Source organism: Coregonus lavaretus, assembly GCF_964263955.1.
Source record: "Coregonus lavaretus genome assembly, chromosome: 10".
Classification (NCBI taxonomy): domain Eukaryota; kingdom Metazoa; phylum Chordata; class Actinopteri; order Salmoniformes; family Salmonidae; genus Coregonus; species Coregonus lavaretus.
Window position 1 is genome coordinate 6750584 of NC_139997.1, and position 23344 is coordinate 6773927.

General features: G+C 42.8%; 2 protein-coding genes across 2 annotated transcripts in view; one reads left to right on the plus strand and one right to left on the minus strand.

Annotated features, from left to right (window-relative positions):
* The window catches only part of LOC311135573 (SHC-transforming protein 3-like), a gene marked incomplete at its 5' end in the record, with an annotated part of 29321 nt that extends 14812 nt beyond the window's left edge, over positions 1-14509 (plus strand). The window contains 9 exons of the mRNA XM_084169584.1: positions 3314-3467; positions 3593-3658; positions 3851-3902; positions 4155-4284; positions 4609-4750; positions 5820-5922; positions 8475-8672; positions 12443-12738; positions 13099-14509. Coding sequence (XP_084025710.1) covers positions 3314-3467; positions 3593-3658; positions 3851-3902; positions 4155-4284; positions 4609-4750; positions 5820-5922; positions 8475-8672; positions 12443-12738; positions 13099-13230 — 1273 coding nt within the window. The 3' untranslated portion in view covers positions 13231-14509. The remainder of the gene's footprint in view (positions 1-3313; positions 3468-3592; positions 3659-3850; positions 3903-4154; positions 4285-4608; positions 4751-5819; positions 5923-8474; positions 8673-12442; positions 12739-13098) is intronic.
* Positions 14510-19937: 5428 nt separating this feature from the next.
* LOC311135630 (sphingosine 1-phosphate receptor 3-like) lies at positions 19938-22570 on the minus strand. Its single transcript, XM_084169659.1, has 2 exons — positions 21791-22570; positions 19938-20806 (listed from the first exon to the last, which is right to left on the minus strand). The coding sequence occupies exons 1-2, from the start codon at positions 22435-22437 to the stop codon at positions 20152-20154; spliced, it is 1302 nt and encodes a 433-aa protein (XP_084025785.1). The 5' UTR covers positions 22438-22570; the 3' UTR covers positions 19938-20151.
* Between the last annotated feature and the right edge of the window lie 774 nt (positions 22571-23344).

Below are 23344 nucleotides of genomic sequence, written 5' to 3' on the forward strand. Positions count from 1 at the left end.
CATGCTATGTGTCTGTGTCCTCGTAGTGTGGGGTGTTGATCCATGCTATGTGTCTGTGTCCTCGTAGTGTGGGGTATTGATCCATGCTATGTGTCTGTGTCCTCGTAGTGTGGGGTGTTGATCCATGCTATATGTCTGTCTCCTCGTAGTGTGGGGTTGTTGATCCATGCTATGTGTCTGTGTCCTCGTAGTGTGGGGTGTTGATCCATGCTATGTGTCTGTGTCCTCGTAGTGTGGGTGTTGATCCATGCTATGTGTCTGTGTCCTCGTAGTGTGGGGTGTTGATCCATGCTATGTGTCTGTGTCCTCGTAGTGTGGGGTGTTGATCCATGCTATGTGTCTGTGTCCTCGTAGTGTGGGGTGTTGATCCATGCTATGTGTCTGTGTCCTCGTAGTGTGGGGTGTTGATCCATGCTATGTTTCTGTGTCCTCGTAGTGTGGGGTGTTGATCCATGCTATGTGTCTGTCTCCTCGTAGTGTGGGGTGTTGATCCATGCTATGTGTCTGTGTCCTCGAGTGTGGGGTGTGGGGTGTTGATCCATGCTATGTGTCTGTGTCCTCGTAGTGTGGGGTGTTGATCCATGCTATGTGTCTGTGTCCTCGTAGTGTGGGGTGTTGATCCATGCTATGTGTCTGTGTCCTCGTAGTGTGGGGTGTTGATCCATGCTATGTGTCTGTGTCCTCGTAGTGTGGGGTGTTGATCCATGCTATGTGTCTGTGTCCTCGTAGTGTGGGGTGTTGATCCATGCTATGTGTCTGTGTCCTCGTAGTGTGGGGTGTTGATCCATGCTATGTGTCTGTCTCCTCGTAGTGTGGGGTGTTGATCCATGCTATGTGTCTGTGTCCTCGTAGTGTGGGGTGTTGATCCATGCTATGTGTCTGTCTCCTCGTAGTGTGGGGTGTTGATCCATGCTGTGTTTCTGTGTCCTCGTAGTGTGGGGTGTTGATCCATGCTATGTGTCTGTGTCCTCGTAGTGTGGGGTGTTGATCCATGCTATGTGTCTGTGTCCTCGTAGTGTGGGGTGTTGATCCATGCTATGTGTCTGTGTCCTCGTAGTGTGGGGTGTTGATCCATGCTGTGTTTCTGTGTCCTCGTAGTGTGGGGTGTTGATCCATGCTATGTGTCTGTCTCCTCGTAGTGTGGGGTGTTGATCCATGCTATGTGTCTGTGTCCTCGTAGTGTGGGGTGTTGATCCATGCTGTGTTTCTGTCTCCTCGTAGTGTGGGGTGTTGATCCATGCTATGTGTCTGTTTCCTCGTAGTGTGGGGTGTTGATCCATGCTATGTGTCTGTGTCCTCGTAGTGTGGGGTATTGATCCATGCTATGTGTCTGTGTCCTCGTAGTGTGGGGTGTTGATCCATGCTATGTGTCTGTGTCCTCGTAGTGTGGGGTGTTGATCCATGCTATGTGTCTGTGTCCTCGTAGTGTGGGGTGTTGATCCATGCTATGTGTCTGTGTCCTCGTAGTGTGGGGTGTTGATCCATGCTATGTGTCTGTGTCCTCGTAGTGTGGGGTGTTGATCCATGCTATGTGTCTGTGTCCTCGTAGTGTGGGGTGTTGATCCATGCTATGTGTCTGTCTCCTCGTAGTGTGGGGTGTTGATCCATGCTATGTGTCTGTCTCCTCGTAGTGTGGGGTGTTGATCCATGCTATGTGTCTGTGTCCTCGTAGTGTGGGGTGTTGATCCATGCTATGTGTCTGTGTCCTCGTAGTGTGGGGTGTTGATCCATGCTATGTGTCTGTGTCCTCGTAGTGTGGGGTGTTGATCCATGCTATGTGTCTGTGTCCTCGTAGTGTGGGGTGTTGATCCATGCTATGTGTCTGTGTCCTCGTAGTGTGGGGTGTTGATCCATGCTATGTGTCTGTGTCCTCGTAGTGTGGGGTGTTGATCCATGCTATGTGTCTGTGTCCTCGTAGTGTGGGGTGTTGATCCATGCTATGTGTCTGTGTCCTCGTAGTGTGGGGTGTTGATCCATGCTATGTGTCTGTGTCCTCGTAGTGTGGGGTGTTGATCCATGCTATGTGTCTGTGTCCTCGTAGTGTGGGGTGTTGATCCATGCTATGTGTCTGTCTCCTCGTAGTGTGGGGTGTTGATCCATGCTGTGTTTCTGTCTCCTCGTAGTGTGGGGTGTTGATCCATGCTATGTGTCTGTGTCCTCGTAGTGTGGGGTGTTGATCCATGCTATGTGTCTGTGTCCTCGTAGTGTGGGGTATTGATCCATGCTATGTGTCTGTGTCCTCGTAGTGTGGGGTGTTGATCCATGCTATATGTCTGTCTCCTCGTAGTGTGGGGTGTTGATCCATGCTATGTGTCTGTGTCCTCGTAGTGTGGGGTGTTGATCCATGCTATGTGTCTGTGTCCTCGTAATGTGGGGTGTTGATCCATGCTATGTGTCTGTGTCCTCGTAGTGTGGGGTGTTGATCCATGCTGTGTTTCTGTCTCCTCGTAGTGTGGGGTGTTGATCCATGCTATGTGTCTGTGTCCTCGTAGTGTGGGGTGTTGATCCATGCTATGTGTCTGTCTCCTCGTAGTATGGGGTGTTGATCCATGCTATGTGTCCGTGTCCTCGTAGTGTGGGGTATTGATCCATGCTATATGTCTGTCTCCTCGTAGTGTGGGGTATTGATCCATGCTATATGTCTGTGTCCTCGTAGTGTGGGGTATTGATCCATGCTATATGTCTGTCTCCTCGTAGTGTGGGGTGTTGATCCATGCTATGTGTCTGTGTCCTCGTAGTGTGGGGTGTTGATCCATGCTATGTGTCTGTCTCCTCATAGTGTGGGGTGTTGATCCATGCTATGTGTCTGTGTCCTCGTAGTGTGGGGTATTGATCCATGCTATATGTCTGTCTCCTCGTAGTGTGGGGTGTTGATCCATGCTATATGTCTGTCTCCTCATAGTGTGGGGTGTTGATCCATGCTATGTGTCTGTGTCCTCGTAGTGTGGGGTGTGTGTGGTGCGTTACTGTGTGGATCCAGGCTATGTGTTTGAGCTGGAGATGGGGAGCCATGTTAGCTAGCTATGGGCCTGGAAGGAGCTCGTGTCCTCTTACAATAAAATGAATCAGAGCAATATTCAGATTGCATACCATGCTAGCCTTTCCAGTGTATATCTGTGTCTAACACATTGCCCAATTGGCTCTGCCTGGGAGAATAGAATAATATAACGATCTGATGTCGTTAAACTGTAGACTATCATAGTATAGCTGCTGCTTCAGTGTACTGGCACTTTGGGTTTTCGAATAAAATGGGTGTTACAAATAAAATGTATTATTATTATTATTATTCCTGTATTTGTGCATGATGTACAACTCATCTCCTACCTGCCTCTCTTCTCTCCCCCAAGCCTCCATCTAAAGCCCTGTCCAGTATCCTGGGGAAGAGGAACCTCCAGTTTGCTGGGATGAGCATCAACTTGAATATCTCCACCAGTAGCCTCAACCTGATGACCCCAGACTCCAAACAGGTCCGTTTAGAAACCATGTAAAGTTCCTTTTGTTAAGAAAATATATTTCTGTAAGAGATGTCAAGAACAGTTAGACTACTGTGCTATTTGGTGTCCTGATCAATATGTCTTTATTATTCTACCAGATCATAGCCAATCATCATATGCAGTCCATTTCCTTTGCATCGGGCGGAGATCCAGTGAGTGATCCAGTAAGAACCATTTTTTATATCGGTTTATTTTGTGTATCACTCATGTCAACCCAATGTATTAACACATCTATACATTCATATGTGGACTCTCCTTAGGACTGCTGTAGATTTCAGTGTATAAATGTCTTCTTGGTTTGCTTTTCCTTTGATGACTCTGTTCACCGTTGACTATTTTCCCTTTCCTTGGTCCAGGACACGACTGATTATGTTGCCTATGTAGCGAAAGATCCTGTCAACCGAAGAGGTAGGCTCTACCTGTATTTCTCTTCTTCTTCTTCTTCTTCTTCTTCTTCTTCTTCTTCTTCTTCTTCTTCTTCTTCTTCTTCTTCTTCTTCTTCTTCTTCTTCTTCTTCTTCTTCTTCTTCTTCTTCTTCTTCTTCTTCTTCTTCTTCTTCTTCTTCTTCTTCTTCTTCTTCTTCTTCTTCTTCTTCTTCTTCTTCTTCTTCTTCTTCACCTTTCTCCTGCTGGTAGTTGACCTCTGCACCTCCTCTCCTAGCGTGTCATATTCTGGAGTGTTCTGATGGTCTGGCCCAGGATGTGATCAGCACCATCGGCCAGGCCTTTGACCTCCGCTTCCAGCAGTACCTCCAGTGTCCCTCCAGCAAGATGACCTCTGTACACGACAGGTGAGTCCGTCTGCCATCATAGGCGACCATACTATGACATTATTTCATATGTTTTCTTTAGAGCAAAATGAGTTTGTGAAAGCACTGGTTTCCATGGATATTCACTAGGTTGCTGCTTTTCGGTACTAGCAAGTGGTACTTGTTTCTTTGAATCCCAAAGAAACAAACAAGTCAAGAAGGTTTTTACTGTGTTATTATGATTTGACTATGTCCTTACCATCCGCCCTGCTGGACATATGCTGGAAGAGCTTCACGATGCACATATTAATACTGCTTTCTAGTGAGAAGTGTTTCACTGCTGATCGACCCTCTGTGCGATGACAGGGTTCTGAATATGGATGAGTCAGTCTGGACGGAGGAGGAGGAGGAGCCTGCTGAACATCCATACTACAACAACATCCCCGGCAAGATGCCACCACCTGGAGGTTTCATAGACACCCGGCTAGGCCAGAGCAGCCAGACTGAGGTACAGCACCCTCGCCACATCTCACCACATGCAGTGCCTACAACAGCCAGTACAGTGCGCTACAGTTATCTCAACAAAAAACGTCATCCACCTCCCTGTAATAATATCATAATATAGTAAGATATAGGGTTTGATAAATACCAGGCTAGGCCGGACCAAGCAGACTGAGGTACAGAACGCCTGGTCACACCTCACACGTACCTCAACCACCTACCTCACCATCCACCTAGCTATAATAATATATGCCACTTGGAAGATGCTTTAATCCAAAGAGTTCAACACAGTTCTGAGTACATAAATTTTATGTGTATGTGATCACTGCGGGACATGAACCCACTATCTTGGCGTTGCACTCTTACCAACTGAGCCACACAGTACCACAAATCAACATGAGGTGTACGTACGTCATCACCAGTTACAAATACACTTCCCAGGATGTCCATTCCACACTTACCTCATCCATCCTACCTCATCCACACCTACCTCATCCATCCTACCTCATCCTCACTTACCTCATCCATCCTACCTCATCCTCACTTACCTCATCCATTCTACCTCATCCATACTACATCATCCATCCTACCTCATCCTCACTTACCTCATCCATCCTACCTCATCCATTCTACCTCATCCATCCTACCTCATCCTCACTTACCTCATCCATCCTACCTCATCCATTCTACCTCAACCATCCTACCTCATCCATCCTACCTCATCCATCCTACCTCATCCTCACTTACCTCATCCATTCTACCTCACCCACACCTACCTCATCCATTCTACCTCATCCATACTACCTCATCCATCCTACCTTATCCATCCTACCTTATCCATCCTACCTCATCCTACCTCTTCCGTATGTAGGCACCCAGGGCCTACATGCATCACCACGGGCTAGAAATACATCCTGTTAGCCTCTGGGATTTGATTTGCTTCCCAATCATGAATGAGATGGATGCTGCAGGCAGGGGAAGGAAGGATGACAGACCTTGCAGAAGAGTTGGTGTTTTTTATCTTTATTTTTCTGTGACTCATTCTGTTGTTGTTCCTGTGTCTGTCTCTCGAGCAGCAGGCCCCAGGGGCTGGGGTGGACCAGACTTACTACCAGGGTAGACACTGTGGGGAGATCTGGGGAGCGGACAGGAGGCCTACTGGGATACTCGTCCAACAGGGTAAAAGAGGATCTGTCTGTCTCTGGTCTCTCTTTCTCTCTTTGGATACCTTTCTGGATCTCTCACGATCCCTCTCTCTGTTTGTATATCGCTGTCTCTCTCTCTCTCTCTCTCTGGCGCTCTCTGTCTCTCTTTCTGTCTCTCTCTCTCTCTCTCTCTCTCTCTTCATCTCGCCGTCTCTCTCTCTCACCCATAGCTACTGTATGTTAGTTCACAATGTTTAGATCTTATATTGTTTCTACTAGGGATGTAAACATTGACCAATGCGCATCGGTCCCGGTTCAAATGTTTAACCAGTTAAATGTAACTAAAAGTAATCTTAGGAATGTGACCAAAATAGCTTTTTACCACCTGAGGAACATTGCCAAGGTGTGGCTATTTCTCTCTCAGGCTGATACAGAGAGACTCATCCATGCCGTTATTACAAGCAGGCTTGACTACCGTAATGCTCTCCTGTCTGGTCTACCCAAGAAAGCCATTGGTCAACTGCAAAACATACAGAGTGCTGCAGCACGGGTACTGACCAAGACCAGACGGAGAGCACACATTACACCAGTTTGAAGGTCTCTGCACTGGCTGCCTGTGAGTTTTAGAATTCATTTTAAGATTCTTCTATTGGTTTTTAAATAATGATATGATTGTGCACCCCAATACATGTCAGACATGCTTTTAAGCTATGTACCCAGTAGGTCCCTCAGGTCCTCTGGCACTGGCCTTTTAACTATCCCAAAACCTAGGACCAAGAGGCATGGAGAGGCAGCCTTTAGTTATTATGCCCCCAGCCTCTGGAATAGCCGGCCAGAGAACCTGAGGGGGGTCCTAAACAGTGGACATATTTAAAAGATCTTAAAACACACCTTTTTAGCTTTGTTTTTCCTCAGGGGGCTTTTTAGTCGTTCAGTTGTTATTGTTATTCTTTTGTTTTTTATCCTCTTACGTTTGTTGTGTAGCAAATATTTCAGGTTTTTTTCATAGTTTTTATTCGTTTTTTCCCGTGAAGCACTTTCTGTTGCTTTCCATGTCTGAAATGTGCTGTATAAGTAACGTTTGATTTGATTTGAATCTAAAATGTAATCTACGTAATCCCCCAAATTTAATTAATTATGAGAGAGCCATAAACAATAACTAGTAATGCTGAATAAAATCTCACCTTTCTGGTAAAAAAATTGTTATAAATTGCTGAGGTGTAGTCACTTTTCAGGACACAAGCTCAAGTACACAGAACAAATATGATTAAAAAAAGAAAGTTTGTATAAAAGAATTGCCTCCACAGATATGGTCTGATTTTGGCTAGGCTACTCTGAAGCAAGGTAAGACATGCCTCATAATATGTAGTAAAACTTTCAGGTTTCAAACAATTAAGTATATGTTTTGAAAATGCAGCGACGTGGCCTGCCTTCCGTTGACTATGCATTTCCTGTTTGAGATGCTGCAGCAGCAGCAGCTCTCGCGCCGTCTGACAGATTTTCCACTCAAAGACTCTGTATCTGTGTGCTGTACGCGTGTGATAAATAAGATACATAACGAATATAAACATAAATAAGATACGATTATTATTATTATTATTATAACGAATATACTGTAGACACGCGCCAATTTAATTACACTAAATTATAGACTGATGTTGTTAGATACTACTGCACTGTTGGAGCTAGAAACACAAGCATTTCACTACACCCGCAATAACATTTACGTCATTTAGCAGACGCTCTTATCCAGAGAGACTTACAGTTAGTGAGTGCTTAAATTTTTCATACAGCCCCCCCGTGGGAATCGAACCCACAACCCTGGCGTTGCAAACGCCATGCTCTACCAACTGAGCTACACGGGGCCTACATCTGCTAAACATGTGTATGTGACCAATAACATTTTATTTGATTTGAAGCATGACCAATCAAATGTATTTCCATCGACTGGTGTTTCCATCAATGAAGAGGCTAAAAACATTATTTCACAATGGGATTTCTTCTTCTTCTCCTGGACAATTGGCTGGTGTCAATTTTATATATATCGGCTTTTCTATTTTTTTATCGTCCAAAAGCTGGCTATTACCAGCTAACGGAAACCTTGACACACACACACACACACACACACAAGTCCGCTCAGACAGATCCAGCTCATGAGCTCCATCAGCAGCAGATATGAATTTAAAATGGAAAATTAATGTATTTATGCAATAAATGCGTGCATTGAATCGTTTCGCATCGAACCAAATCGCTTTGTTACTCTAATCAAACCGAATCGCACCGAAACTAAAACGTATCGTTCCTGTATCATATCGGAGCCCATGTATCTAGATACGTATCATTCCTGTATGGTATCAGAACCATTGTATCTAGATATGTACTGTTCCTGTATGGTATAAGAGCCCATGTATCTAGATACATATCTAATCGTCTTGAAAGAGAAAAATGCGCATCCCTCGTTTCTCTCATAACTCCCCCCCAGGTAAGAAGAGAAAGACTCTTTATTGTCTATTTTCTTTTCAGATTACAGAAAATATAAATGAGTCTTTCTTGCTTTTTCCTTTTTCCTTTTGCTTTGATGTCTAGGATCATGTGATATCTACAGTCTGCCAGAGGGGAAGAGTACAGTACCAAAAACGGGGGATGTGCCTACTTACGTCAACACACAGCAGATCGACGCCCAGGTGCTGGCAGCGCTGCAGGCTGAACAGGACAGCATGGCAGCAGAAGGGGCAGCGGGTACAGCAGCCAAAGAAAGTCCCAGGAAAGACCTGTTTGACATGAGTAAGTAGACCTACTTCTAACTGCTTATTGCTAACGAGAGAGAGAGAGAGAGAGAGAGAGAGAGAGAGAGAGAGAGAGAGAGAGAGAGAGAGAGAGAGAGAGAGAGAGAGAGAGAGAGAGCCTGTCTGTAAGTAATATGCACATTATCGTATGGCAGAGGGAGCAGCAGCTGTAGCGAAATACCTGTTTGACATGAGTAAGAACAACTAACATGGCTAATGCTAATAACTCTAGCATATTCCTATTAAACATCTATGAGAAGAAGAAACTAACCGCTAATTGCTAATAGCACTAGCATATTCCCATTCAATATCTACAAGAAGAAGAAACTAACTGCTAACCACTAATTACTATTAACACTAGCATAATCCTATCCAATGATCCGGTCCGAATACGATTTCTACCCCTTCCCTTGGCCCTAACCCTTCAATGTTTGCAGATCTGAAGGTGGAAGCTTTACCACTACACTGCTTATACTTATCCTTAGACATGCTAACATAGAGGGGTAAGAGAACAAGGGGGATGGATAGGGAGCGATTTAGGACCGGCTGAACATACTTATAAAAATAAGAAACTCACTGCTAAAATGTTTATGCTAATTCTTCATTTACATTTTAGTCATTTAGCAGACGCTCTTATCCAGAGCGACTTACAGTTAGTATAACACTAGCATTATTCCTATTGAACCTGTATAAGACAACACGTACCACTAATTGGTAACACTAAGCTGTATGGAATTGTTTTAAGGTCATACCAAGGATATCATTTTGCTATTTGATTTTGAATTTTAAGACTCCCTTGAAGTATCAAAAAAATATATTCCAAAATTATTTGATGAAAATGTTTATTTGGCCTTACTGCTATTAGCTTATTCAAATGCATTTAATAACAGATTCACTACATGGAACAACAAATAGTCCCCCCCCAAAAAAAATTTTATAATTCTGAAGGATGTTTGTTCTGAAGTGTCTGGGAGATATAAGAAAGATCAGGAAACATTAGTATTATTATTACATTTTTTATGAGCATGGCCTTATTTCTACAGCATATTGGATGACTGACCTTCATGTTCCATTCAGCCAGCTCAATGTAACATTGATAGGTTTATGCTACTACATTATACTCAACTTTTCCCTATACCCATCATGAGTTTGACACAACCTAGCCTATGAATGACATTCTACAACGTAGGTGCACAGGTAGAAAGACATTTGAGTAATCAAGGTGACAGACAGTGACACATTCAATACCGCCTTGCAGACTCTTGCCTGCATCTAGCTGATCTAGGGTGTAATCATTAGTCCAACAGTTGCAAACAAGACTTTCTATTGGACAAATTCAGGTATGTTTATCCCCTTTGAGTCAACCACTCACCAAAATGTATGCACTGCAGTGCTAGCTAGCTGTAGTTTATGCTTCATACTAGATTAATTCTCTGATCCTTTGATTGGGTGGACAACATGTCAGTTCATGCTGCAAGAGCTCTGATAGGTCGGAGGATGTCCTCTGGAAGTTGTCATAATTACTGTTTAAGTCTATGGAAGGGGGTGAGAACCACGAGCCTCCTAGGTTTTGTATTGAAGTCAATGTACCCAGAGGAGGACGGAAACTAGCTGTCCTCCGGCTACACCATGGTGCTACCCTACAGGGTGCTGTTGAGGCTACTGTAGACCTTCATTGCAAAACAGTGTGTTTTAATCAATTATTTGGTGACGTGGATATAATTAGTATAGTTTTATCTAAAAATGATAACTTTTTAAATGTTTCACAATTTTTATTTTTATGAAATTTACTGAAGAGGTTGGCCCTCCCCTTCCTCCTCTGTGGAGCCTCCACTGATAGTTAGGTTATTCATGATTATGTATTGCTTGTTTGTTTTTTTGCTTTTGAAGCGCTTTGAGATTGTTATGAAAAGCACTATAGACATTTTATAAATTATTATTATTATTATAGATAGCTACAGTAGTAACCAAACAAACAGACTTGCTAGTTTAGCTAACCAAACCATCAGTCCTAGCTTGCTATTATGAAAATCAAATTCAACAATGCCAATAACATTTTGAATTCAACTTTTGCTTTCAAAAGCAGCTCAAACATAGAACATGTAAGAATGAACTTCATAGCCATTGAATTATATTGTGCATTATAGGGAATTATACAACAGGTGGGTCTAATTCTGAATGCTGATTGGTTAAAACCGCATTCCAGCTGGTGTCTATTCCACAAGTTACCACCGGCTAAATATATGATGTTAAAATGGCTATTTACTCTGTTCCATCTGACCGAGCAATCCACTGTCTCATCAGCCCAGCCAAGCAATTTATAAACTTGATCTCCACTATAGAAAGCATCTAGACATTATCTCACATTTATTTTAGACTAACATTTAGTTTTCAACAGCGGAGAATTGTATAAACCTTGCTGACATTTGCTAAATTGTTTCAATATTCAAATTCGATCTCCAGCTGTCCCATAGTAATGAACGTGTCGGGAGTCGGGACAGGACAGGCAGGCAGGCAGCGTTTCTCAGCCAGTTGAAATCATGAATCAGCTGGCATAATTTCTATGGACATATACAAAGAAATGTAAATTGAAAAAAGGTCAAACGAAACGAAGTGCAGCTAGTTTGAATCTTTCCACCTTCAGTTTGAAGTGTTTGTGTTAGCTGTGTTGTTGGCTAGCTCCTCTGAACAACAGTGTCCTGACGAGTGAGCTAATCGCGCCTCATTAGCTCATTGTTATGGATGTATCCAAATAAATGTCACTAGAAAACAACTTAAACAAATGCAAATGCAGCTACTTTTCTGTTATTCTGGCTGCACTTTTTGACTGACTGTAAGTTAGCCGTAGTTGTCTAGCTAGCAAGCAAGGGATAAGAATGATGCCAGCCAGTTTGGCAATGGAACATTTAGAACAAATGACATAGATACAGAACAAAAATACTTAACAACTGGGTCGTGTCTCTAGCAACCGAACCGATAGAACGAACGACCAGCCGGCTTGGGTAGCAACCCTATATTTGTGTCGGGACTATATCTTGTGGAAGGATGAAATAGTATGAATAAATTCATAAAAATAAAGTTTTTAATGAAAATATGTTGATCATTATTTGAATATGTTGGTAACCCGTTGTATAAAGTGATAATGCCCTCAAAGCCAAAACACGGGCTTCTCTGGCATTATCACTTAAATAAGGCACACTCTAGAATGCCCTTCAAGCCAATCAGAAACTAGTATTCAACAATGCCATGGTGTAACATACATTGGGCTCTTGAGTGGAGCAGCGGTCTAAGGCACTGCATTTCAGTGCTCGAGGTGTCACTACAGACCCCCTGGTTCGATTCCAGGCTGTATCACAACCGGCCGTGATTTGGAGTCCCATAGGGCGGCGCACAATTGGCCCAGCGTCGTCTGGGTTTGGCCGGTGTAGGCCGTCATTGTAAATAAAAATGTGTTCTTAACTGACTTGCCTAGTTAAATAAAGGTTAAATAAATAAAAAACATACATTACACAACTTACGTTGTCCATGCTTCCCTTTGTACCTGCACAGGCCTATTTTCACCATATAGTAGGCCTCCTGTAGCTCAGTTGGTAGAGCATGGCGCTTGCAACGCCAGGGTTGTGTGTTCGATTCCCACGGGGGGCCAATATGACAAATTTTTATGCACTCACTAACTGTAAGTCGCTCTGGATAAGAGCGTCTGCTAAATGACTAAAATGTAAATATTGTGCTCAAAGCTTACATGTGTTCTTTATCCCACCACCACAGAGCCTTTTGAGAATGCCATCCTGACCCAGTCAGGGGTCCCTGCCCTGCACAAGGCTGGATCTGTGGATAACACCAGCCCCTTGTTGGTGCGCTCTGCTGCCTTCAAGGCCCAGGAGGAGCTGGAAGGCCAAGCATGGTACCACGGAGAGATGAGCCGACGAGACGCAGAGAAACTACTGCTAGACGACGGAGACTTCCTGGTTAGGAAGAGCACCACCAACCCTGGGTCGTACGTACTGACGGGCATGCACAACGGACTGGCCAAACACCTACTGCTGGTGAATCCTGAGGGCACGGTGAGCAGGGAGGAGAAAAGGGGGGGGGGGGGGGGGGGGGTCTGTGTGTGAGAGAGAGATAGAGACTGAGTATGAGAAAGCCAATAAGAGAAAGAGTGAGTGATTGAGTGAATACCCACTGGGCACAGACGTCAATTCAACGTGTATTCCTCATTGGTTCAACCTAATTTTGTTGAAATGACGTGGAAACAACGTCGATTCAACCAGTGTGTGCCCAGTGAGTAAGTAATTGTGAGACAAAGAGAGCGAGAGAGAAACAGTATGCTGGAGAGAGAAATATGTTTACCTGTAAATAATATTCATATTATCCCCCATGTCACTCACTCACTTTTTTTTTACAACTCTGTATCTTTTGAAAAGGTGCGGACAAAAGATCACATATTTGACAGCATCAGTCACCTGATAGGCCATCACCGTGACAACAGCTTGCCCATAGTTTCTGCAGGAAGTGAACTGTGTCTGAAGCAGCCTGTGGGCAACAGGAAACAGTGACGATCCACTCGCTAAGCCTGATGGGAGATGGAGTTCTGAAACAAAAAACCTCCAATCCCTCCTGAAAACCTGAAACTTGAAGATGAAAATCGAGAATATATTATTGTTGAAAAAGGTTACTTAACGATGATGACAGTCGTGTTGGAAGCGGTCTGTGGCAAAGGAGGAAGAGAAAGAAGAGGTTTGCTGATAAAAAATGATTTATAGAACTGTTATTATTTTGTTGTGATGATTGAAATGCTATATTTTTGAGAAGACATATAGGTGCATTTGGGACATATATGTTGATTTGGTGTTTTAAAAACTAAAAAAACAACTGTTAGTAGTTTAGATGACAAAGTGCAAATTGACCTCAAGGAGGGGAAAGAAAATAGTATTTTAGATTAAAACCCTACATTTTAGTTTTGTCTATCAAGCACAACCAGATTTACACAGTCATTGGTAAGTACGAGTTAGGTAGAGGAAAACAACTATTTGAAAATGCTGTTGTTTATATTGAAACTATTTTAGGATTATTTGTCCTTTATCGCAGCTATAGCGCGACGACATCTTCACTTGGGGTTACTAATGAATCTTTCCTGGTCCCAGACCTGTTTGTGCTGTCTTGCCAAAACCTGTGGACAATGACCATAGACCATAGGAGTTGGTAAGACAGCACAAATGGGTCTGTGACCAGGCTATAATGAATCTGCTTTATAAGAAATAAAGACGTGAATGTGTTTTGCTTTACAGTAGTCACAGTGTGTTGGGGTCAGGGGTCGTGACCTTTAACCCCTCATAGTGCTGTCAACATGGCTTTAAAGATACTGGGTGAATCTCAATTGTACTCCCTTGATTACTCGCATCCTCTCTCCTTGCCTCCTTCACAAAACCTTCCGATAGCCTCATGAAACCAGACTGATCTAATTGTAAGTCTCTCGGGATAAGACCATCTGCTAAATGACTAAAATGTAAAAATGTGAGATTTGTGACAATGTCACATTCTGTTTCACTTCACGAAACGTAAGCGCAGCGGTCAGTCTGGTTTCAAGAGGCTATATAGATCCGAGGGGAGGACCCTCACATCTTCTGCTCCAATGTGCTTTGAGAAGGAGACAAGGAGGGAGGGCATGAGGAATCAAGTTATTACTATTGAGATTGACCCACTGACATTTTTTTATGATGAAGTACTCTTCTTGTGTCACTGCAGTCGCATGACTTGAAAAATCTAACTGTTCCTGTGGACATTGTTCATAGACCTTGAACCCAATTGGGAGGTACTTGTGTATGCTCACACTGTAAAAAAAAAAAAAAAAACTATTTATTGCTTTTCTAAATATTATTTCTTCATTGGTTTCTGGATCCTTCTTTAAACTGGGTGTGTAGTAAGTCAACTAGTTTGGGGCTTTGATCATGCAAATGAATATTCTTCACATCATTTCTAGCATTTATGGCTTTATCGTAGACTTTAAAAGTGTATTATTTGACATTATTATCACAAATGTATAGCACAATCAGAAGTTTAAAAGATTATCTGTGTTAATTGTATTGAGAACAATTCACCAACGTGTTTTAACATAAATCACTGTACTGAAGGGAGGTTTAGAAAAATCCTCTCTATTTCACCTAGCGCACCCTTACCTAGATAATAACAATATTAGATCACTTTCTCTTGTGTAACAATACTGATTATAAATGAATTGTCATTTCTCAATGTATGGATTTCGATAGGTCTATTGACATCACAGAATGGTCATGAATTACAGAAAAGCTTATAGATAGAACAGTTAAATTCGCCTTTTACCTATGCATTTAAACTGAATTTACATAACTAGGAATAATTTCATTATATTTATCATGTTATATAGCATGTTCAATATTTGTTACATTGTAATAAAATAAGAAGAATGAATATTTGAGTTGTATGGTACAACTTATTTAAATTCAACCACTTGTAATCTATACATTAAATAACTTACAATACATATTTGGAACAGTTTTTAAAGTAATTGCATAGGTAAAACAGCCACATTTATCTAAATGGTTACAGAAGCTGAAAATAACAGATGTTCTAGCATCACGTTCAAGTACAGAATCTGAATACTATGAACATTAACAAAACCTGTGACACAAACGGAACACTGATGCATTTCAGTGTTTGATAATGATGTGTACAGGATTGAACCAAAACAGAACCTGTGTTTCCAATCAATTTGATTGACAAGAAGACAGTTATTTATGATACTGCAGGCTACCTGTATTTTGCAGCAAGAGGAAGTGTACATGAATCTACTCTCACAACAGTCTTTTAAATAAGTCTTACTCTGATTTGTAAAGGGGATCATAGCAATGTTATGACATGATTTGATAACCTCCCCATCACAAAATGAGACAGTTACTGTAGAGCCTAAAGCAGTTTCATGTACTTTTACTCTAGATTCCGTGCATTTACAGACAGCCCACTTCTTTCGTGGCAGTTTATGAACAGACAAAATAGACTAGTAATTAATTTCGTTTGGCAGATCTGTACAGTGACTTTTTGGAAAGGACCAAATTCAAGAATAGATTCCCAAAACTCTTAGGGACAAATCCTGACTGGAGAACCAAGCATTTTACTCAAACTTTCAAACAAATAATCAAATAATCTTACATGAATCAATCTTACACCATTACAGTAATAGCTTGAGCATAAATAATGTTACGTTAGCTCAACAAAGAATTGTGAGTCAACTCAACATTCACATATATACAGTAGGTAGGGAGATAAGCTAGAACATGGCTTTTCCAGATTTCTGTTGATGAAAATGTGCCTTTTATTTGTACCAATGGTGTTTTTTCTTCTTCAAAGTGCAATAGCTGGAACTTCTTCATGGGCATGCCCTGCCGTTCATTAGCGTGCGTCCCAATGGCACCCTAACGCCTATATAAAGCACTACTTTTAAAAGTATTACACTATGGGAAATAGGATGCCATTGGGACGTATCCTAAGAGTTGTGTTACTGCTTGAGTGTTGCTGCTTGAGATTCAACCTTTTTTTTTTTTTTTTCTCTCTCGCTCTAGTTTCCAAATTCTGAATATGCTGGGTTTTTTTGTCAGAAGGATCACAAAAACACATTTTTGGAACAAGTAAAAAAATAAATAAAAACAAAGAAATGAGTCCAAACAACGTTTACAGATGGTATCTTTGGTTGTATGAGTTATCATCATTCTGTATGACTGTTTGCAATAAAACCGTGAATGTTCTTCTTTGATATGACGATCAGTCATACTGTTTTCCATGCAGTTCCACGGACTCCCTTAAAGCAGCATGCTGTACATACACATGCCCCAAGGCACAGCAAACCTATGTAGTGATAACATCAGTGATAACATCAGTGATAACATCTATTGATTGTTTTTTATTTTTTCAACGGGGAAATATCAAATGCTGTTTTCTACATACGGTATTCCGACTAATTACATTCCAACTGAACCACTTAATGTGTTAATTTACAGTACTGTATTGTATGTCTGTAAAATATTTGTCTTATTTGAGATAGGTTTATGTTTGTCTTGAGCAATTGTCAGCTGAATAGATGAACTGAAAGTCTCTTTAGTACAGTGGTCACCAAACGGTCGACCGCGATCGACTATTCGGTCTCCAAGGCATTCCTAGTCAAAATCACCAAACATTTCTGTAAAAAACAATGATAATGCTTTGCGTTGCTATTTTCTTTTTCTTTTAGTACTGTTGGCGGTAAGTGCACATGATTCCGCAGCCCTAGTGCCGGGAAGGCAAAGTGTTCCCATTTTGTATCTGAAGGTGGATTCAATGAATGTGTCTGAAGGTGGAACTCCGCCTACCCGGCAGGGCCCAGAGAGCAAATCAAGTGCACCTATAGGCCTACTGCTGGCCAATCGTATAGCTCAGCTCACTGTGTCTGCACAGTTTCCTCGAGCCATAGGCTGTAAAAAGAAGCCAACGGGCGCACAGCAAAGTTGATACTGTGAGATTTAAAAACTTTAAAAACCATGACTAGAGAGAGACTCAATGAATACAGCAAAGAGCTGCTGTTTTTATGTTTAAGTTGTTATTCAGCACTGTCAACACTTTTATAAGCCATAAAATGGACATCCTCCCTACTTCCACTCACGCTACAACTAATGAGTATAGCAAAGTGTTCCGATAAGCTTGAGTTGTTATTATTAGCAGCTTGTGTCTTTTTTAATATCAAGGAATATTTATCTTTCTCTGGTCATAGGAGTAACAACACATTTGTATTTATTTTACTAGGCAAGTCAGTTAAGAACAAATTCTTTATTTACAATGACTGCCTACCCCGGACCAATTGTGCAACACCCTATGGGACTTCCAATCACACCGGAATGTGAGACAGCCTGGAATCGAACCAGGGTCTGTAGTGACGCCTCTAGCACTGAGATGCAGTGCCTTGGACCGCTGCGCCTCTAAGGAACCCGAATTGGTGCATGAGGCCCGGATTAATGCAGTGCTACTTGAGTTTCGCCATCAGCTGGAAGACTGTGTACCCTTTTCTCAGCGGAGGGAGGGAGGGATGGAGAGTCATTGCTGCTCCCTCCCTCCCCTCAGACTGACCATCAGATGCAAACCATCAGTAGAGTAAAATAAAAATGTAAGCAAATTATTACGCTCACTCAGCTGTGCCTCACAAGTAACACAACAAATGATCCATTTACCAGTGTGATCATATACCTAAAATCTTGACTTTCTTTGGTCATAGGAGTAACAACATGAATTGGTGCATGAGGCAGAAATAATGCAGTGCGACTTGAGTTTCGCCATCAGCTGGAAGACTGTGTCCCCTTTTCTCTGCGGAGGGAGGGAGAGAGGGATGGAGAGTCGGGTGAGAGGCAACCTCACTTCTGCTCCCTCCCTCCCCTCAGACTGACCATCAGATTCAGGCTGTCAGTCCAGTAAAATAAAAATAAACGAATTACTATGCTCACTCAGCTGTGCCTCACAAGTAATATAACAAATGATCTATTACCAGTGTGATCATAAACCTAAAATGTTGAAATATAATTTCGAAATGGTCTGAGAAGAACAACATTGGCAGGGCAATTCAAGCATAGCCAATATGCAGTGACAATGTATTGGGCCTATAGCCTACTGCACAAACCTCATTGCTACAGAACTGTTTTTAATTGGTTAATGTTGCATAGGCTTATGTTTATTAAGTCATGTTTAAAAAAAAAATCTGAGCGGTTTGCTTTTGGACTCTTCCTTGAGCTCATAGACATATTAACAGTTAAATGATGCTACAGTTCAGGTAGTAGCATAATGTTGAGCAAATCATCTGGTTAAATACAATCGTTTACACAATAAAACAAATAACATGCTACCATTGTATAATGTAGAGTAACAGTATTTACGATAAACTGTACACATATGTCAAAGTATGACGAACTAAAAAATAATAAATAGTTTTTTTCAAGAGTTACAGTTACATTTCATGTAAAATACCCATATGTTTACCGTCCCAGCCCACCATGTCTGTTTTACAGGGCCTGCATTATAGTGGCAATCTATAACTCCACTGCACAGATTATGGCCTAAATTCAATTCGGACCACAGAATATCTGCGTTATAGCGCGACTGACATTTAAAGGTCATTTCCGATTGAGCAGACATATGCAGCGTTTACCATGAACGCAGTCTCTGCGAATGCGGAAACGTTGCCTTTAAAAGGTGCATAGCCGAAAAGGGGCCGATCGGATTTAATCTAGCCCTATTTCTCAGCCGCACAGTTTCTGGACCCTCTACCCTCACAGAGAAGGAGAGCCAAGTGCTTATTTGTGGTTATGAAGTTATGAATTGTGGTCCTCTGTAGCTCAGCTGGTAGAGCACAGCGCTTGTAACGCCAGGGTAGTGGGTTCGATCCCCGGGACCCCCTCATACACAAAAATGTATGCACGCATGACTGTAAGTCGCTTTGGATAAAAGCGTCTGCTAAATGGCATTATATTATTATTTGGCTAAATATACTAAACAGAAATATAAACGCAACATGTAACAATTTCAACAATTTGACTGAGTTACAGTTCATATCAGGAAATCAGTCAATTTACATAAATAAATTAGGCCCTAATCTATGGATTTCACATGAGCAGGGGAGCAGCCATGGGTGGGTCTGGGTGGGCATAGGCCCACCCACTGGGGAGCCAGGTCCAGCCAATCAGAATGAGTTTTTCCCCACAAAATGGCTTTATTACGGACTGAAATACTCCTCCGTTTCATCAGCTGTCCGGGTGGCTGGTCTCAGATGGTCCCGAAGGTGAAGACGCCAGATGTCGAGGTCCTGGGCTGGAGTGGTTACACGTGGTCTGCAGTTGTGAGGCCAGTTGGACGTACTGCCAAATTCTCTATAACGACGTTGGAGGCTTCTTATGGTAGAGAAATGAACATTAAATTGTCTGGCAACAGCTCTGGTGGACATTCCTGCAGTCAGCATGCCAATTGCACGCTACCCTCAAAGTTTGAGACCTTTGTGGCATTGTGTTGTGTGACAAAACTGCACATTTTAGAGTGGCCTTTAATTGTCCCCACCACAAGGTGCACCTGTGTAATGATTAAGCTGTTTAATCAGCTTCTTGATATGCCACACCAGTCAGGTGGGTGGATTATCTTGTCAAAGGAAAAATGCTCACTAACAGGGATGTAAACAAATTTGTGCGCAAAATTTGAGAGAAATAATATTTTTGTGCGTATGGAACAGTTCTGTGCGCTTTTATTTCAGCTCATGAAAATGGGACCAACACTTTACATGTTGCGTTTATATTTTTGTTCAGTATAGTTACAGTATAGGCCTACAATGTCTCTCCATCCTATGCACAGTATAGGGCTACAATGTCTCAAGTGTTCGTAGTCTCTTGTGTTCGCCCAGAACGAGTAGGATATGGAGGTTCAGGGCCCAGCAGAAAACCTCAACCCTCCTCTCCAATGGCCCCATTGGCACACGATGATGTCAGACACTTTATCGAGGTCTGTGCCACTATAATATTCACACCTCTGTCCCTGTCCTTCTGCTGCTCATCTGCCCTGCTGTGGTTGTTAGGATTATTATAGGCTGTGCTCCTGCTGTGCTCCTGCTGCGCTCCTGCTGCGCTCCTGCTCTGCTCCTGCTGCGCTCCTGCTGCGCTCCTGCTCTGCTCCTGCTGCGCTCCTGCTGCGCTCCTGCTGTGCTCCTGTTGCGCTCCTGATGCGCTCCTGCTGTGCTCCTGCTGTGCTCCTGCTGCGCTCCTGCTGTGCTCCAGGTTACTGGGCTTATTGGGTTCACCACTGCTGGAGACCTTCCCCTTCATCAGACAGCCACAGACCAAGCTAAAGAAGGCTCTCCTCATCTCCCTGCTGGCCAGGGTATAGATAACGGGGTTCATGGCAGAGTTGAGCACGGCCAAGGCTATGAAGTAGTCGGCCTTGTAGAGGATGGTGCAGCAGCGGTGCTCGCAGGCCACATCGATGAGGAGGAGGACGAAGATGGGCATCCAGCAGGCGATGAAGACGCCGACCACGATGATGACGGTACGGAGGAGGGTCATAGAGTGCTCCGAGTTAGAATGTTTCGTCACCTTGCGACTGCTGGATAGATAGAACGACAGAGTGATAAATATAACCATATATAGAAGGATGGATGGATGGATGGATGGATGGATGGATGGATGGATGGATGGATGGATGGATGGATGGATGGATGGATGGATGGATGGATGGATGGATGGATGGATGGATGGATGGATGGATGGATGGATGGATGGATGGATGGATGGATGCGTGGATGCGTGGATGGATGGATGGATGGATGGATGGATGGATGGATGGATGGATGGATGCATGGATGGATGGATGGATGGATGGATGGATGGATGGATGGATGGATGGATGGATGCGTGGATGCGTGGATGGATGGATGGATGGATGGATGGATGGATGCATGGATGCATGGATGCATGGATGGATGGATGGATGGATGGATGGATGGATGGATGGATGGATGGATGGATGGATGGATGGATGCATGCATGATGGGTGCATGGATGGATGGATGGATGGATGCATGGATGGATGGATGGATGGATGGATGGATGGATGGATGGATGGATGGATGGATGGATGGATGGATGCATGCATGCATGATGGGTGCATGGATGGATGGATGCATGGATGTGTGCATGGATGGATGCATGCATGCATGGATGGATGGATGGATGGATGGATGGATGGATGGATGGATGGATGGATGGATGGATGGATGGATGGATGGATGGATGGATGCATGGATGGATGGATGGATGGAAACCGGCCATTAGTGTACAAGACAGAAGACAGAAAACCAAGTCAGGGGCCAGAAAAAGTGCCATAAACATTCCATTATATCATTATAGACCACCATAAAATAGCATCAATACATACCTAGTCCTCACCAACATGTAGATGCATTTACAGACAGACAGACAGACAGACAGACAGACAGACAGACAGACAGACAGACAGACAGACAGACAGACAGACAGACAGACAGGCTGATCGATCAATCGGTCACCATAAGATAGCATCAATACATACCTGGTCCTCACCAACATGTAGATGCGTATGTACAGGATGGACATGGCCAGCAGTAAGGCCATGAAGATGATGATGCAGAAGGCCACGTACTTCTTGGTATAGAGTGGTAGGACCGTGGAGCAGTCAGGGAGGTTGTCCAAGCAGTTCCACCCCAGGATGGGCAACGCTCCCAGGGATATAGCTATGAGCCAGCAGGTCCCTATGAGCAAGAACACCCTGTAATTCTTATTGGTGTCGTAGGGCCTCATTTTAATCATGGTCAGATGTCTCTCTATGGCTATAGCCAGGAGACTGAATGTGGAAGCCCCCAGGGCCACAAACATACTCCCTTCCCTCACAAACCACAACACTGGGGACAGGTGAAGGGTCTTCTCCCCTGACATGAGGAGGTTGACGATATAAGCTATCCCGGCCAGAAGGTCACACAACGCCAGGTTGGCTATGAAGAAGTACATGCGGTTGTGGAACTTGTGGTTTTTCCATATTGCTACTAGAACAATCAGGTTCTCCAGGACTATGAAGCTACAGATGATGAGGAACACGATGGTTTTAGCATCCAAGGTGACGCCACCACCTGTGATTTTTCCATTCTGACGGTTATCCAGCTTCCCTGTGTAGTTGTAGTGGAGATATATCTGCTTGTTCATCGTCTCTGGTTTTCAGGGTGTTATTCCTCAAATGTCCAGCAGAGATGAGTAAAGAGGTGTATTCAAGTCCTGTTTTGAGTGAGATCGATGAATACCCCACCTTTTTACAGCTGAGTTGAAAGTGATGGACCAGCTTGAATTAAAAACAAAAGTGGATTATTAACATTTTAGTATTGTATCCCTCTTTCTCTTGATCAAAAAAAGAATGAGTGCATCTGGGTAGCATCTATCCGGAATCGAGACGTTTATTATCCAGAGTTATTGCCCTAGAAAAATATTTGATTTAGTCTATGATTGAAGTATGCTGTAATTAAAAATTTTGTGACAATTCGAAGGCTCTGGAAGGTTCTCGACAAGCACACCCTTTGTTCTTAATGTGTTTAACCACAAATAGCACAATAACATACAACCAGAATTATGTAACATTTCAAATGAAGAAAACATTTCAACAATCTTTAAAATCACATTTTATTTTATTTGTGTCTATAGTTTATACTGGCGACTATAGCCAACAGAATAACTTTTTTTTTTTTATCAACGAATTATTATCCCGTACAGCTATAGATTAAAAATAGAAAAGACTCACAGTCAGATGCTCTGGAGCCTATTCCGGAGATCCTTTCCAGCGGCGCGCGAAAGTTACTCCACTTCATCCAGGCTTCTTTCATATCATTTCATACTTTTACATTTCTTAAAGTGGTGGTGATAATTCCTCTTCATATAGTAATAATAAGAGTCTACAACGTTATTCCTTCACCCCCAAATTATTCTTGCAGAAGTTTGTTACAGTATTTTTCTTTACAAATTTCTCTACATCTGTACTGAAGTAGCCTACCCATCTGTATTCCATTTCTGACTAACGGCTGAAGGCACACCCCTCCCTTCTAGAGAGGGGCGGACGGGAAAA

What these genes read in the sequence shown, in the direction of transcription:
- LOC311135630 (XM_084169659.1), bottom strand. Translation starts at nt 22,437, where the DNA reads ATGAACAAGCAGATATATCTCCACTACAACTACACAGGGAAGCTGGAT. An exon ending in TACATGTTGGTGAGGACCAG is followed by an intron (nt 20,807 to 21,790) that starts GTATGTATTGAT and finishes CTATCTATCCAG; the next exon opens with CAGTCGCAAGGTGACGAAAC.